General features: G+C 53.5%; 1 protein-coding gene across 4 annotated transcripts in view; it reads left to right on the top strand.

The window, feature by feature from the left end:
• Positions 1-16219, top strand: part of DNMT3A (DNA methyltransferase 3 alpha) — a 242092-nt gene that overhangs the window by 27906 nt on the left and 197967 nt on the right. For all 4 annotated transcript variants that reach the window (XM_038394727.2, XM_043509959.1, XM_038394733.2 and 1 more), the window contains exon 3: positions 10650-10757. In XM_038394727.2, the coding sequence (XP_038250655.1) occupies positions 10650-10757 (108 nt within the window). The remainder of the gene's footprint in view (positions 1-10649; positions 10758-16219) is intronic.

The raw sequence follows: 16219 nt of genomic DNA, 5'->3' as shown, positions 1-16219 counted from the left end.
CCCAGGACCCCACCTGGGCGGACTCGCTGTGGGAAGTGCAGGGAGGGGCAGAGGATGCTGAATGCTCTGAGGTCAGACCCAGGAAGGTGGAAGCCATGTGAGCTTCTTGCCCTGGGGACAGGCTTATCCCAGAGAGGAGGCTTCACCAGAGTCCTGACTGGCTTCATAGGGAGCAATTCCAGAGCATCGCCTGGGGACTCCGTAACATGATGGCGCCAGTGCCATCCTGGGTACTGGAACCTGCACAGTGGAAGAGTCGCCCTGGGACCTCGAGTGCTCCTGATTTGTCTTATGCGGCCTCTTCTTTAGCGCCAATGACAGAACAACTCCTGCGTCTCTTCAGAGGCCCCTGCCCCAGAACGGGATGCAGCAGCACTCTGCGAGCCAGAGGGTGATTTGTGTCCCGAGGCAGGCCTAGGTACTGGGTCAGGCCTCATGGCTTGTTCAAGCGGGGGCTGCTTAAGGCGAAGGTCCCATGCCATCTGGGTCCTGTGCTTGAAGGATCTGCAGATCGCACAGCACTCCTTAAGGGGGGCTTCGGTGAGGCAGAGCAAACGCCACGCGTGGGGGTCACTGGTAGGAACTGCCACTCCATGTAAAAGGCAGTGCTTGACCCCCAATAAGCGCATCACCGGGGAGCATCACCACTACCTATACGCGGTAACTGTTAAGTAGCTGGTAACTGTGTACAATAAAAACTAGGCTATGAAGTAAAGCAACAACCGCATAGAGCTCCGACTCCAGCTGCTAGGAGATGAGAAGGAACGAGGGGGGTTGGGGTGGGGCTACAGGTGTGAGCGCTGCCCTCTGTGGGTACTGCTAGCCAACAGGCTCCAGCGCATCCACACACCTACTTGGAATACACGTCTGCATCTGCTTGAAGACAAAAACTCTCAAAGTCTCAGTATAGATGAGGCAAAACAGCCAGCTCCTCTCTGGGGACCAGAGGAAAAGAGAGGTTCTGCAGCCAGTTTTGTGGTGGGGCCCTGAGTGGGAAAAGAGGGCCAGTGAAACTCAGTGAAACTTGCAGCACCTGTACCAGAGCCCCCAGGTTCAGGGAGGTGGGTCCTGAACACTGATGCATAAGCAGGCATGGTGTGGTGCATCCCATATATACCAGAGAACAGTGACGCTGATAATTACTTTGGGAGTCATGGGCGATAACTAACTGAATGTGAACTCCCAGTGCATTGCTGATGCTAAGAGGATGAACGCAAACCTTGAATGCATATGCAGTGGACTAGCCAATAGGAATAGTATCCCCTCTGGACACTGCATTAATGTGACCATTTCGGGAATACTGTGTCAATGCAAAAGGGTGTTGAAAAATTGGAAAGGGTTCAGAAAAGAGCCAAGAGAATGATTCAAAATCTGGAAAACCTGCCTTACAGCAAGAGATTTAAGAAGCTTGATATATTTAGGTTATCAAAGGGAAAGTTAAGAGGTGATTTGATCCCAGTCTACAGGTACCTACATGAGGAAGATTTCTGACAGCAGATGGCTTTTTAATCTAATAGCAAAAGGCATAATAAAGTCCCGTGGCGGGAAGCTGAAGCTAGACACATTCTGACAAGCAGCAAGGCACACATTTTAACATAATTAACCATTGGAACAACTTCCTACAGGTGTGGTGGATCCTCATCTCTTGAAGTCCGTAAATAAGATGGTAGTGCTTCGACCCAGGATAGTGTGAGGTGTCTAGTGCCATGTGCAGTGTAGGGTGATTGTCTTCCGCTTCTTGCTCCATACCCAGCCTCCAGCTAGCTTTAGCACAAGGAATGCAGAGGACAGTACTTAAGTCCTACTTACTGGTATGCAGCCTCTCCATGGTCAAGACTCTTGCAGTGCCTCCTCATGGCACCAGCTGGAAACTGACTGCACCTTGTGGTTTCAGGCTAAATGTGAGGGATCTTGGAGCAGCATGGGTCCCAGAGGTGCAGAGTGCAAGCCCACTGGCATGTGGCTATGCCTTGGTGCTCACCTACCATTGCTAGCTATTGTTAAATAGTCCCAACCATGGATTAAATGGGGAAGGTGATAGGAAGAGAGTCTGAGCATAAGCCCTTGTATTAGAGGCCTGTTATGAGGCAGGACTTGCTCACAGAATCTGGCAAGAACTGGGCTGATATTGCAGAAATGCACATTAACATTCCTAAGGATAACAGGAACACATTGACCCATTCTAAAGGATAAGGTCCGGATGACAGTACGTAATAGAGATGTTTTGATTGAACCAACATGTACAAGGTGATGGGCGATATCTAGCCATGTCAGGGGGCAGTAACTAACTATCTTAGAGGCAGTACGTAACTCGTATGTATTAGGGTATAAAGATGTATCTCAGAAGAAATGTCTTTGTCCAGCCAAGGGGGGAGAGGAAAGTTCCGCCATTCACTGAGCTGTGTCCATTGTCACAGGCATACATGTCTTAGTCTCCTCGTAGCGTCTGCCAGGTGCTATTACCGTGCTTCGTCGACAATAAACCTGGCCTGGCGCCTTCGTACCTTAACGGATCTTGTGGTCATTGAACAGTTTGCTCGAGGTCTGCTGTGCCAGCTATCTGCGCAGAGCTGGGACAGCACACAGGAAAAACACCCATACGCAGCCAAACATCTAACACTGGTGACCCATGACAGCTAATCTGGTAAGTAAGCGAGCTGTCCTCTATAGGAATTGCGATCTAACGTGACAGAAAACCATGAGCTAGGGAACCCCCTTGTCTCCTCCCTGCAAATCCTCACAAAATTCCATCATCAAACAGTCCGGTTCTTCATGCTGAGCAGAACCAGCATCGCGATACACCCCTCAGTTCTGCCAGTGATGCGCTAGACGTTAGCACCAGGAAACATCCAGATTGGCTTGCTGGCTCAGAAGCCGTGCACGTACTTGACTGGCTACATGCAGTACATAAAGCACGGTTATCTGACATGACTTGGACCTCTAAGAGAGGTGCCTATCACAGCTTTCAGCAATCTACCCTGTCTAAGCTGCGTACAGTGGAAGATGATTGGTGGAAGCATGCATCAGAAAATGGCCAGCAGGCTGCAGACTAGAAAGACCTTAAATGCTCTTACGATCAATTGCAAATGGGTTTTGGTTCCATGTCTCGTGGTAGCATTCCCATCCATAGCCCAGAGGTCAGGATGCTCCACAGAGACGGGAAGGCTATCAGCGATCGCTGGGCTGAACACTTTAACAGTCTACTCAATCCTCCATCTGCAATTTCAGAAGCTGCTATTGACGGTATAGCACAGTTCCCCGTACATGAAGGACTCGTCAGATTGCCAAGTATTATCGAGACAGCAGCTGCTATCAGACGGTTATCACAAGGAAACGCACCTGGCTTAAATGCAGTACCCCCCAGAAGTCTGTACGCATGGTGGTTGTTGTCAGACTGTTCCAAAGTGGCTCAAGACCAGGAGTATCAACCTCAGGACAGATTGTTAAGAACCAGGGTTCAAAGCCCACATTGGTTGCGAGTTCTGTCCTTAGATTTCACCAACCAATTTATCAAGTGTGAACTCCTCAGGTGCTACAACAGCCTTACCACGGAGTCCCAGATAGTGCCTTTGGGTACTCCAATCTGTCCTGCCACCTCAGTGAGCCTGTCTTTGTGATAGCTTGTCCCTTACACTAAGGATCACAGCAAATACCCAGGTTACTCCCAGTCCCAAAGGACCAGTCACTCACCCTGGGTTAGTTGCATTATAGATCTCACAGCACAGGCAACTTGTAGCCAATCCTATAATAAACTATATACAGATTTATTATATAGGAAAAGGAAGCGAGAGTTATTTACAAGGTTAAAATGGGTAAACATGCATACACACAAATGAGTTCCAAGCTTAAGTTTCAAACGGTAACAGAAGCTTCTATAATAAGCAAGCCATATATGCCCTTTAAGGTAACTCAGGCTAAGCACAGGGGATCTTTTGCTCATGCCTAGTAACTCTTGCCCCCCACAGTCCAAGCAACAAGAAGGAACTGTATCTCATTGCTAAAGGGTTTTGTTCCCTTCCCCACTTGTACTTGGAGCTGAAAACTCAGCTGATGGGAGGACTTCACTGACATGGCTCATCTTTGCAGCAGGTGGGGGGGAGCAAACAACAAAGTGTTTTGTCCTCTTTAATGTTCCACAATAGTTTGTTTGGATGGGCCTCTCTTGTTGGCCAGGATGTGCAACACCTTCTGTTGGAGATCATCACTTTACGCTAGTTAAGGTCTCCCTCCTGTCTGTTGATTTACGCAGTTACAAAGGCTTACAATGCAAACCCTTAAATGGTACCTTATAATACGGGATACAGATGACAGAAGTGAGACTAACGAAGGCAGCAATTTACAAGTATTCCATAAAATGTAAACAATAAACACATTCTTATCATTCTAATTCCTGTTTTAACAATACTAACACACAGGTGAGCCAGACAGGTCCCAGCTAGGGATTTGTCAGTATTCAGTTGAGACATGGGAACCTGGGCATGACCTGCCACTTGGTATGCCGGCGTCACAGTTATAATATATGTCTTGAATGCTCACTTGGCTCTTCAATGTCATCTGGGAGCAGGAGACCATGCCTCAAGATTTCGAGGATGCTGCTATATGTATAGTTATAGTTTAGTTACATAGTTATATATCATAGAAGATCAGGGTTGGAAGGGACCACAGGAGGTCATCTAGTCCAATCCCCTGCTCAAAGCAGGACCAATCCCAACTAAATCATTGCAACCAGGGCGTTGTCAAGCCGGGCCTTATAAACCTCTAAGGATGGAGATTCTACCACCTCCCTAGGCAACCCATTCCAGTACTTCACCACCTTCCTAGTGAAATAATTTTTCCTAATATCCAACCTAGACCTCCCTCACTGCAATTTGAGACCATTGCTCCTTGTTCTGTCATCTTCCACCATTGAGAACAGCCGAGCTCCATCTTTGGAACCCCCTTTCAGGTAGTTGAAGACTGCTATCAAATCCCCCCTCATTCTTCTCTTCTGCAGACTCACTAAATAAACCCGTTCCCTCAGCCTCTCCTCATAAGTCATGTACCCCAGTCCCCTAATCATTTTCATTGCCCTCCGCTGGACTCTCTCCAATTTGTCCACATCCTTTCTTTAGTGGGGGGCCCAAAACTGGACACAGTATTCCAGATGTGGCCTCACCAGTGCTGAATATAGGGTAATAATCACTTCCCTTGATCCTCTGGCAATGCTCCTACTAATGCAGCCCAATATGCCATTAGCTTTCTTGGCAACAAGGGCACACTGTTGACTCATATCCAGCTTCTCGTCCAGTGTAATCCCCGGGTCCTTTTCTGCAGAACTGCCACTTAGCCAGTCAGTTGACAGCCTGTAGCAGTGCATGGGATTGTTCTGTCCTAAGTGCAGGACTCTGCACTTGTCCTTGTTAAACTCATCAGATTTCTTTTGGCTCAATCCTCCAATTTGTCTAGGTCCCTCTGGACCTTATCCCTACCCTCCTGCGTATCTACCTCTCCCCCCAGCTTAGTGTCATCCGTGAACTTGCTGAGGGTGCAATCCATCCCATCATCCAGATCATTAATGAAAATGTTCAACAAAACCAGCCCCAGGACTGACCCTTGGGGCACTCCACTTGATACCGGCTGCCAACTGGACATGGAGCTGGTGATCACTACCCGTTGAGCCTGATGATCTAGCCAGCTTTCTGTCCATCTTATAGTCCATTCATCCAATCCATATTTCTTTAACTTTCTGGCAAGAATACTGTGGGAGACTATATGAAAAGCTTTGGTAAAGTCAAAGTATATCACATCCACCGCTTTCCCCATATCCACAGAGCCAGTTATCTCATCATAGAAGGCAATCAGGTTGGTCATATGCAATGATGACTGAGCAGTCTGCTACAGCCATCGGTATCTTGCTTCTCTTCATTCCTGGGAAGATTTTGGCATGTCTTGCTCAATAGAGTCTCCATCGTCACTGATCACATTGGTTGTGGCTTTCATGTGGGATGTGGAACAGCGGATATGATTTTTGCTGCTCACCAAATACAAGAAAAGTGCTGGGCACAAAACAGTGATCTCTGTATAGTGTTTGTAGACCTGACGAAGGCCTTCAGCACTGTTAATTCATGGGTCTTCACAGGATCTTGTATAAAGTTGGCTGTCCGCACAGATTCATCACCATGGTGCACTTGTGCTGTGCTGGTATGCTGTCTAGAGTGCTGGAAAATTGTGCTTTATCAGAGCCTTTCTTTGTCATGAGTGGCATTAAGCAGCTCTGTGTGCGTGACTGGGGTATTTACATGCAATTGTGCACAGATGGCAGCATCTCCAGTCTCCTGTGTCTCCAGGTTCACACTAAAGTGATCGACTTGCCCATCAGGCAGTTCCTCTTCACTGATGACTGTACATATGTAGAAGACATGCAGCATCCTATTTAGCGCTTTTCTAGATCAGCAAAGCGATTCGGTACAGAAATGTTGCTATCTTGGCAGCGCTTTACCTAATAATGCTGTGATCAACGGTGAAATCCTGCAGTGCGTTTCGAAAGCCAGGGCTGCTTAGGGTTGACTTTGTCGCCATCTGTGGAGTGCGAGAGGCCTTCGCCTTCACTCCAAGCTCCGTGTAGCTCAGCTAAGGACTCTTTCTATGGCTGTGAGACATGGACGCTCGATAGCAGAAACTTGAAGCAACTAGAGCGTTTTCACATGCGCGGTCAGCGTCTCACCTCTGACATCAGGTTGTCGCACAGGACACCAGCCATCCAAGTCCGGGACTGGTGCTGCATGACTAGCTTTGAGTCCCTAATCTTACAGGAACAGCTTTGGGTGACAAGCAATTCCCCAAAGCCATATTTTTTGGACAGATGAAAATAGGAGCACGTACGCTGGGAGACCCATGGAAATGATATAAGGACATTCTCAAAGCTCACCTAATAGCTGGCACAGCTTGGGAAGTGGCAGCTGTGAACACATGAGGGTGGCGACAGGCCTCAACCTGCAGTTAAAGCCACTGAGAACAGCAGAACAGAAAAAGCCAAAGAGGTGCGTGAGCAAAACAAGCAGCTGTGGCAAAACCAGGTGGCTGTATCTGCCCAGCATGTGGACGCATCTGCAGATCCCTTATTGGCTTCCATTGCACTAAAGCAAACCAACTCCTATGTTGACCCCGATGGGAGACTCCAGCAGTGTGAGGTTCTCTGGCCTGTGTTCTGCCGGGCATCAGATTAGATGATCCGAATGGTCCCTTCTGGCCATATCATGTGAATCGGTGTGTGCCTGGCCACTCTCGCCCAGGGTACAGCTGGGTGTGTGCATGGGAATGGCAGTCGGGCTATGTGCTCCTTGTTTCAGAACTTCATCAGGACAGCTAGTGGGGCCAGGAGAATCACCACAGCTCTGGGGCAAGGCCCCTGCTCTGAGAGCAGGCCGCAGAGGGGGGAGACACACAGAGGGTGCCCCCAGAGGAAGCAAGCACAAAGAGCAGCCGCAGGAGGAGCTGTTCCACGAGCATGTGCTTCCCGGACTGCAGCAATAGTGGGCAAGCCCTTCTCCCTGCAGCCACCCCTAGGGCTCGGGGTCACTGCCTCCAGAAGGAAAGGCTCCCAGCCAATCCCACAAATTACATCCACTCCAGAGCCTGGGGGAGTGCAGCAGGGCACACACACAGTGTCCCTGTCCCCCCCAGGGGGAACTCTCCCAGCTGGAACACACAGGGCCTGTAGGCTGGGGCATGGAGGAACTGCTCTTGGCTTGCTTGTAGAGCGTGCATGGGGCATCGGTTGCACTGTGAGGGGGAGGACTCTAGGGCTGGAGAGTGGGGGGCTGCAGGTCGGGGTTACAGATGAGCACAGCCCTGGCTGGTTGGCACCCCTGCTCTTGGAGCTCCGCAGTGGTTCTCTCCTTATCGGGCTCTGAGCTACCCAGGCAGCTGGCAGCAGCCCTGTATTGTTCAGGTGGGACAGGAATGGGCTCGGGCTTGTGCCTGAGATGTCAGGAGACTGGGAGCTGTTGAGGCACAGCTGGATCTCAGGAGCTGTCTGTCTGCCAGCTCGCATCCCCTCCCCAGCCCTGGCCTCTCCCTGTTCAAGTGCCCCCCCCACCTTTTCCTTCCACTTCTCCCCCTCCGCTGGCCTCTTCCTGCCTTGGCTGGGGCTGCGATCTTAGAGGCTCAAGTGAAATGCATCCCTGCCACCAGGAGCTGGTTTGTTTTCCTCTCCTCGGCTGACCCTCAGACACATGGCTGGCTGCAGTCCGAGTGGCCTGTTGCTGCCCACGGCACACAGCCACCAAGGAGGAGCTAGAGAACGACTTGGGGGCTGCCCTCTCATCCCACCCTGTGCTGCCCTTGGCTCAGGGCTGCCTGATGGGGCCGATCCTGGCCTTGGCTGGGCTGTGGGAAATGGAGCCAGCCAGGCCTGCTGGGAGGGACCAGAGGGTCTGTATAGCAGCCCATGCAGCTCACCCCAGCCCAGCACCTTGCCCCTGGCTGGCAGGCTCTGCGGAGAGGCTGACGGCTGAAGAGCCAGCACAGTTCCGCGAAGCTGGCCCTGCCGCAGCCTGTACTGACTCCATTCCTGACAGCCCGTAGGCAGGGCGGCTTGCGCCCTGTGTGACTGGATTGGCAGCGGGGCTGGGGCCTCCCCCAGGGAACATGAGCCGCTGCTCTGGGAACGTGACGCAGGTTCCTCTCCTCGGGACATGTTCACATTCCTCCACCCATGCCAAGTGTGCGCGTCTCATCAGCTCGCTGGGACTAGGACACGGGGCTGCCTGTGCCAGCATCCAGGTCCTGGAGGGGAGGAGATGAAGCTGCACCCTCAGCCATTGCAGGGGGCTGCGGAGGAGTCGGAGCTTTGAGAGTGGGAGGATCCCCAGGGAAGGGGTCATTCCTGGCCCTCTCTCAGACCCATTTCTCTGAGCAGCCACCTGGGCTCTGTGCTGGGTTCCCACCGCTCAGCACCGGGAATCCCTACAGCTCTGCAGAGCCCGTTTGAGAGCACATATCGTGCCAGTGCTCGGTGCAGAGAGGTGGGGTCAGGACTCCTTGGCCAGTCTGTCCTCTCCTCTCCCTCACTGCAGTGTCATTAGCTGTGCTGGCTGGAGGAGGGTCTCCAAGTGTGTGGCGTTAGCCCCCCTGTTCCTGTGTGTAGATCCCCGGGCCCCCTCGCCGTGCTGGATGGGAGGTGTTAAACGGCTGTGTAGGTGCATTGTGCGCCCGCATGCATGGGCACAGACACGCCTCCCCCCGGCTGGCCTCGATCCGTTTGTATTGTTTTCTAAATGGTGTCCAGGCCCCGGAGCAGGCTGTCCCCTCCTGGCACCAGGACAGTCTCCCGCTGTCTCCTCCCTAGCAGGGCCTGGAGCTCAGCAAGCCAAACCCCAGAGAGAGCTGGACCCCTCCCTTTGAACCCGTCCATCTCAAACCCTTGGGCTGGGAACTAGCCAGATTACACAAACAAGGCAGGGCTGGTTCCAGTCCCACTGGCCGGTCAGCTCGGGTACTGCAGGCAGGGCCGTCTCTAGCCATTTGGGTGCCCTACGGAGCCCCGCAGGCCTCCCCGCCCCAGGGGTCTGGGAGGCAGGAGATGGGCGGGCACTTTTGGGGGCCCCATAGGCCCAGATTGGCCCGGGGGATTAGTGGGGGCCTGGGAGCAGCCCGCTCTGCTTCCTTCACCCCGGCCCCAGCTGTGTCGCTCAGGGGAGGGGACTTGGGGGAAGGGATCCCCCACTCACCGGCAGTGGCGGGAAGCGGAACAGCCCGGCTCCAACCCACTCTACTCCGCCAGCTCCCAGCTGCGATGCTCTGCTTCCCGCCACCGGTGAGTGTGGGGGGGGACCTTTCCCCAACCCCCTTCCCCCTGAGCTACATAGCTGGGGCTGCGTTGCTTCGCTTCCTGACGCTGGTGAGTGTGTGGGGCGTCCTTTCCCCAACCTCCCTGCACTCACCGGCAGTGGGAAGCAGAGCGTCACGGCTGGGAGCTGGCGGAGTGGAGCGGGATGAGGCCAGGTTGCTCCACTTCCCACCGCTGCCGGTGAGTGCAGGGTTGCTGGGGGAAGAGGTGGAATGGGGGCGGGGGAGGAGCAGGGGGAAAAGGTAAGAGGTGGGTCGGAGGGAGTTGTCTGGGGCCCCACACCCCCTAGGGACGGCCCTGCCACTTGCAGTGGGTGCAGCCCATGGGGGGGCTGGCCGAGGGATAGGGCTGGTCGCCGGTGCTGGTGCTGCTGCTTATGCAGCATGCAGCTGCCTAGGGTGTCATGAAATTTGGACAGTTTGGTGCCCCAGATTTCATGGTGCCCTGCACAGCTGCGTTTGCCTAAGGACGGCCCTGACTGCAGGAAGTGGGGCTGGTGGCTCAGAAGGAGGCACGGTGCCCCCAATGCAGCGCAAGGAGACATGGGGCTGGGCTGTCAACCTGGGCACTCTGAGCTGATATCCAAAGGGTGGAAATCTTGTCCTCCTGTGCCAGGACCCTTCCTGACCTAACATGCCAGGTCACACTGCTGTATGCTGCTTTCTACCCCAGGGGTGGCCGAGCGTGCCCTGTCCGTAGCCCAGGCTGTGCTTTGGGATGACAGGCCGTGTAGAAATGTAAAATATGCTGCAGTTGAGGGAGCAGCTGTCTGGCCCCTGCTGTGACCTACTCGCTGACTGTGCACTCTCTCTTCGCCTAGCAGAGGGAAGAGGAGCTGGAGGAGAACCGGAGCAAGGACGAGAAGCAGGAACCAGGGACAGCCACAAGGAAAGCAGGGCGGCCTGGCAGGAAGCGCAAACACGTCCTGGTGAGTCTGAGAATGCGAGTCCTCTCGGAGTCCTGCCAGCGGGGCGCTGTCTGGGCTGACAGTGCTGGAGAGAGGGGCAGTGGGCTGAGGGCGCTGACCCGGAGGAGAGAGCCTGGCTTGTTGGCACAGCTTGTGGGAGTGTGGCTCATGTATGTCTTGGGCTTGTGGCATCTCATGTGGTGCTTTGGACTCCATGGGCTGCAGCAGCTCAAGGGCAGGGCTTCCTTGGATGCTGTGAAGAGTGAGAAAGGGAACCCTGGAGCCCATGGCCTACAGGAAGGAATGTGCCACTTGTATAGGATTCTGTCACCATCTGGTTTGGAGGAAGGGAATCAGGAGAGCCGTGCGGGAGCAGAGACGCTGCAGGAAGGAGCTGGGGGAGAGGCTAAGGTAGGAGCGCCCGACCTGGTTCGGCATTGCAGCTCACAGCTTCCGTGGAGAGATGGCATCTCTGCAGACTACATTTCCCAGCATTCAGTGAAACTAGGCTGCTTGGCTGGGACTTAAGCTGCACTTCCACTGAGGGGATGAAAGTGCCTGTGGCCTGCTCTGTTCTGTGTTGATCAGGTGTGTCCTTTGGGCTCCTAGTGATTTGCCAAGGTGGTTCTCGCCCAGGGAAAATCGGAGGGGCCGAGTAGATGGGTTGCTGTGTAAGTGCACCAGAGCAGTGCCCCAGACAGCCTTCCCACGGGGTCCCTGCCATACCTGGGGCTGTGCTAGTGCCAGGAGACTTGCGGATCCCTCTGGGAAGGCGCAGTGATGGGGGACGAGCCAGACAGTGACGCTAATAGCCAGCAGGCAAGAAGCTGCTGAAATACAGGTGCAGGTTCACCCCATCTTTCTGGCCTGCTCGTCGGAGATGCTGGAAACCTCTCCCAGCTGCAGCTGACACACCCAGCAATACCTGGCCATAGCTCCTTACCCCTCTGTAGCATAGGGGCGGGTCAGTCCCTGTACTGCTCTATTACGCAGGTGGAAACTGAGGCACAGAGCTGTTGTGACTTGCCCAAGGCCAAGAGGAGAGCCAGTGGCAGGTCAGAGACTAGCACCTGGACACCTCGGTTCCTGGCTGTCTAGCCCGGTCAGCGCAGGGTGCTCTCTTGCTCCCTCTGTAGGTACTTCGCCTTTCCCTGCCTCCCCTAACAAAGAGAGGTGACCCCTCTGCCTCTGCTTGGGAGCGTACAGGCTGTCAGCCCACTGTGGGGTCCAAGCGGTACCCAGGACACTCCGGTGGTCTCTAGGGTTGGCTATAGCAGCTGCAGTAATGAGGTGTATTGGACTGCTCAGTTTACATAGCAGCTGTGGTGGGTTCCCTCCCCGAGAACCCTTCATGTTGTGTGGCTGGTGCCAGTGTCCCACGGTCTTCGTTCATGGAGCCTGTCCCAGAGCGCCCCGTTCCTGCCCCTCCCCCACTTCCACTTAAAAACCCTCCCCAAGCCAGTGCCTCCATTTAGAAGGTTGCTGGAAGCAGAAACTTCTTCCCAGCAGCCGCTTATTGGGGCCAGTGTGCGGCAGGGGTCCCAGCAGTGCCCTCTGTTGGGGAGCTCATTGCATGCTCATGCAGCGTGATGTACAGCTCGGCTTTTCGGGAGCCCGCCGGGCCAGTTGCCAACCCCACCCACCCAAATACCACGATCACCCTGGCTGGGGGCATGTTTTTAAGACACTGTTAGAACCTTGAGCAGAGATTACAGATGCAAACACAAGGCACAAGACACTGTCCCCTCAGTGGCAAGTGCCCCCCTTTCTCCCCCGCTGTCCGGGAATGGGCCTGGGAGCCCATCTCCCTTGGAAAGCTGGGCCTGCTGCAGCCTGTGCCACTCTCCAGCAGTTTTGTGCTGTGCCCTGCAGGTCACAGATTTGGGCTGTGTCACACAAGGGCAGGCAGGCAAGCAAGTTCCTCGCAGGTTGCGGCCTGCCACCGCTCCCCCCTGCCAAGAAACCAGGAAGCTGCTAGCTTGAGCAGCCCTTGTATCGCCTGGGCAGAGAAGCAGCCAGTGTGGGTCTAAGAGCTGCAATCCTCCACAGGGCCTGGGAGGCCAGTTGGCTCCAAAGTGCTGACATGGGGAGGAGCTGGGCTGCAGCAGGGACACTTCCCCTGGCTGGCTCCTGTAGCTTTCACACCAGCCCATCTGCCCAGCATCTAATGCTGGCCAGCTCCTGGCCCTTTGGGAGCAGCTGTGACAGCTCTCGATCTGCTGACATTTGGGTGATAATTACCCTGTGGGAGGCCACACTGCTGGGAGGAGATGCCCCCTAAAAACCATCTGGTATGTGCTTGGAGCCAAATGCTGCCGCATGCTTCACCTCTCCAGCTGGGGAGGGGTTGGCATGTACAGGTTGTGGGGGCGTTGTGAACTTCCTGCTCCTCCTGCCCATAGACCAGCTGTGCAGCTGTCCCTCTGCTCCTTCCTGAGATCAAATGCTCTGCCCTGTCCTTGGGGGACCTTGTGCAGGAGCTCAGACCTTCCCTTAGACTGACAGGGGCTGGCCCCATCTCTGCTGGGGCAGGGCTTCAGACTCTGCCCTGGTAACCCAGTGTCTCTCTGCTTGGCACATTGAGTATGTGAGCCGCTGCCCAAGGAGCAGGGAGCAGAAAGACGCCAGCGTCCTGCTCAGAGAGAGCATTTTCGGGGGGAATCTTGCGTGCAGCTTGGAATGGTGCTAGTTACTGTGTCCTGGGGATCTCTGGCCAGGTGCGAGAGCCGGTTGTGTATCTGAGGTGTGGGGAGTCAAGTGTGGGCCCCATAGAGGTCTGTGCCCCAAGGAACTCTGGGCACAGAGGCTGGGGCAGAGCAGAGTGAGGGTGAGATCGATTTTATACATGTGCACTTGCAATCTCTGTAGCTACTGCCCTGATTAAAGCGCAGCTTTCCCAAAGTGATCGGTAGCTGAGTTCTGTAGCTCCCAAAGCCGGCGGTAGGGGAGAGGGGGTGGGCGGCATTGGGATGGTCTAGTCTGCCCTGCAGCATAGCACAGGTCAGAGACCTGCCCCCCCAAGTAATTCCTAGAGCCGATCTTTTCTTGATTGGGTCACTGTCAGTGATGGAGAATCCACCACCACCTTGTGGAAATGGCTCCAGTGGTTAATTACTCTCCCTGTTAAACATTCTTGCCTTATTTGTTTAGATTCAACTCCCTGCTGTTGGATCACCTTAGACCTTTCTCTGCTAGATTGAAGAGCCCAGTATTAAACATTTGTTCCTCAGGCCGGTCTTTAGGCTGATCAGGTCACCCCTTAACCTGTTCTTTGCGAAACTAAACACATTGAGCTCTTGGAGTCTGTCACTACAAGGCAGGTTTTCTAACTCTTTAATCATTCCCGTGGCTCTTCGCTGACCCCTCTCTAGTTTATCAACATCCTTCTTGACCCGTGGCACCAGACGTGGACAAAGGATTCCAGCAGTGGTCATGCCAGTGCCAAATCCAGAAGTCAAATAACCTCTCGACTCCTACTCAAGATCCCTATTTATACCTCCCACAATTGCATTAGCTCTTTCGGCCAACAGGCTGTTGGCATGAGAGAATGTAGCACAAGGTGGCATGGGCTGGGTGACACATCAGTGGCTGGGTCTAGATAGCATGAGCAGACGTAAGGGCTATGGGCTAGGTGGCCTGAGGTTCTGGGGTTGAACTGGAAGAAGAAAGGAGGGGGTTCTCTTCTAAGCTCCATCCACATGGGGCACCGCTTGCAACAGATTGTGCAGATGTTCCGCATCTGGTCATGCATGTTCTCTCGGTGGTGCAGGGGCCAGGAGCTTGACTCCTTTTTGACTGAAGAAAAAAATAAGTGAGGGTATCTTCCAAGCCCACCCACTTATGGTGCCAAAATGAACCATCGTTAAAGCGGATGGGCAAATCTGTTTTGGTACGCTCCTTTCTCTCCTTATGTTTATCATCTGACGAGCAGTGGCCTAGTTAGCATTTAACTCAGCTGATGCTGCTGTAACACCAAGGGACATGAATGGGGTGTTCACTCCTCTGCCGCCTACAGACTTGACAGGTGTCACTGCCTCAATTATGCTCACATCACGTTTTCAAGGTTTCGTTGCAGCCGTAACAGCTAGAGACTTCCCTTTTGTTAATGAAAGCCAAGACTTTGGAGGACAAATAGCAACTTGGGAATGGTACTCGCACACCATCCCACCATGTACCATGCCCATCCAAGCTGGGAAGGGGCAGGCATGAATGGCACAGGCTGGGTAGCACTGAGGGCTTGCTACTTCTGCATTAGGGACTGGAGGGTGCAAAGCAGTCCCTTGAGCACAGAGAGGTCAGGTGCCTGGCAGAGCGGAGAGGGCAAGAGGAACAGTAGCCAAGCTGCCTGGAGGGATCTGTACTGTGTGGCGAGGTGCTAGCAAAGCCTGCCGGAGAGGCTGTTGACTACAGACTGATCGCCACAGAAGGGAGCAGTGTTATGGAGCAGTGTCTGGCTGGCTAAGAGACAGAAACCAGTGGGGATAAAGGGTTAGCGCTCAGAGTGGGTAACACAAATCTCTGTCCCAGGACTAGGATTGTGAATGTAGGGCACATCTTCACTTAGTGGTCCAGTGGGGCATCGTAGATTCTACCTACACGCACGGGAGGGCTTCTCCCATTGCCCTAGACAATCCATCTCCCCGAGAGACGGTCGCTAGATTAATGGGAGAATTATTCTGTCGATTTAGTGCTCTCTACCCTGGGAGCTAGGTCGGCTTAGCTCCGTAGCTCTGGGGGTGGATTTTCTGATGTAAATTCTTGTGCAGACCAGGCCTCGGACACTTCACTGGGTTCCCTCTGGGAAAGACCCGGGCATCGCTGTGGATAGCTTAGTGCGCATTGGTGGTCAAACCAGCAAGGAGGCTGCATAAGGACAAGGAGGGAGAATAATATTCCAGTGCCCTTATCTATCTGACGACTGGTATAGAGAAGGTAGTTGGGGTGCTGCCATTCACCTTTTCCCACATACAACGAGGGGGAAATTGAAAGGAGGCAGAATTAGCAATGAAAAAGGGAATGTATTCACAGTGTATCGTTAACCTGTGGAACTCACCTCCACAGGCTATTAATGAACGAAAAGCTTAGTAAGATTCCCATAAGGATTGGACATTTATATGGATAATGAGAATAACCAGTTACATTAGGCCCAGATGTACAAGGCACATGAGGCCTCTTGTTTGAGGGCCTGAATCAACCACAGGGAGTGGGGGTTTTAGCAAGAAATGTCCCTCATAGGCAGGGTGTCTGCTACTTGTCTATAATTGCTCCTTCCCCTGTGGCATCTGTTATTGGCTACTGTCAGAGTCAGGGTAATGAACTGGGTGGGCTAATCTGCTCTGGCAGTTTCTCTGTTCTTGCCCCTCCCACACCAAAGCATCCACGAATATGGGGGAAGGGGAGAGAGGAAATCTGTATTGGCTGGAGTTGCAGAGGGTCCCAGCATGATCTCGTCTGGTCTAATATGGCAGTTTCTGTGTTCTTCT

This window comes from Dermochelys coriacea, chromosome 3 (genome assembly GCF_009764565.3).
Source record: "Dermochelys coriacea isolate rDerCor1 chromosome 3, rDerCor1.pri.v4, whole genome shotgun sequence".
Lineage (NCBI taxonomy): Eukaryota > Metazoa > Chordata > Testudines > Dermochelyidae > Dermochelys > Dermochelys coriacea.
The sequence above is the reverse complement of the archived record's forward strand: the minus strand, read 5'-3'. Positions and strand labels throughout refer to the sequence as shown.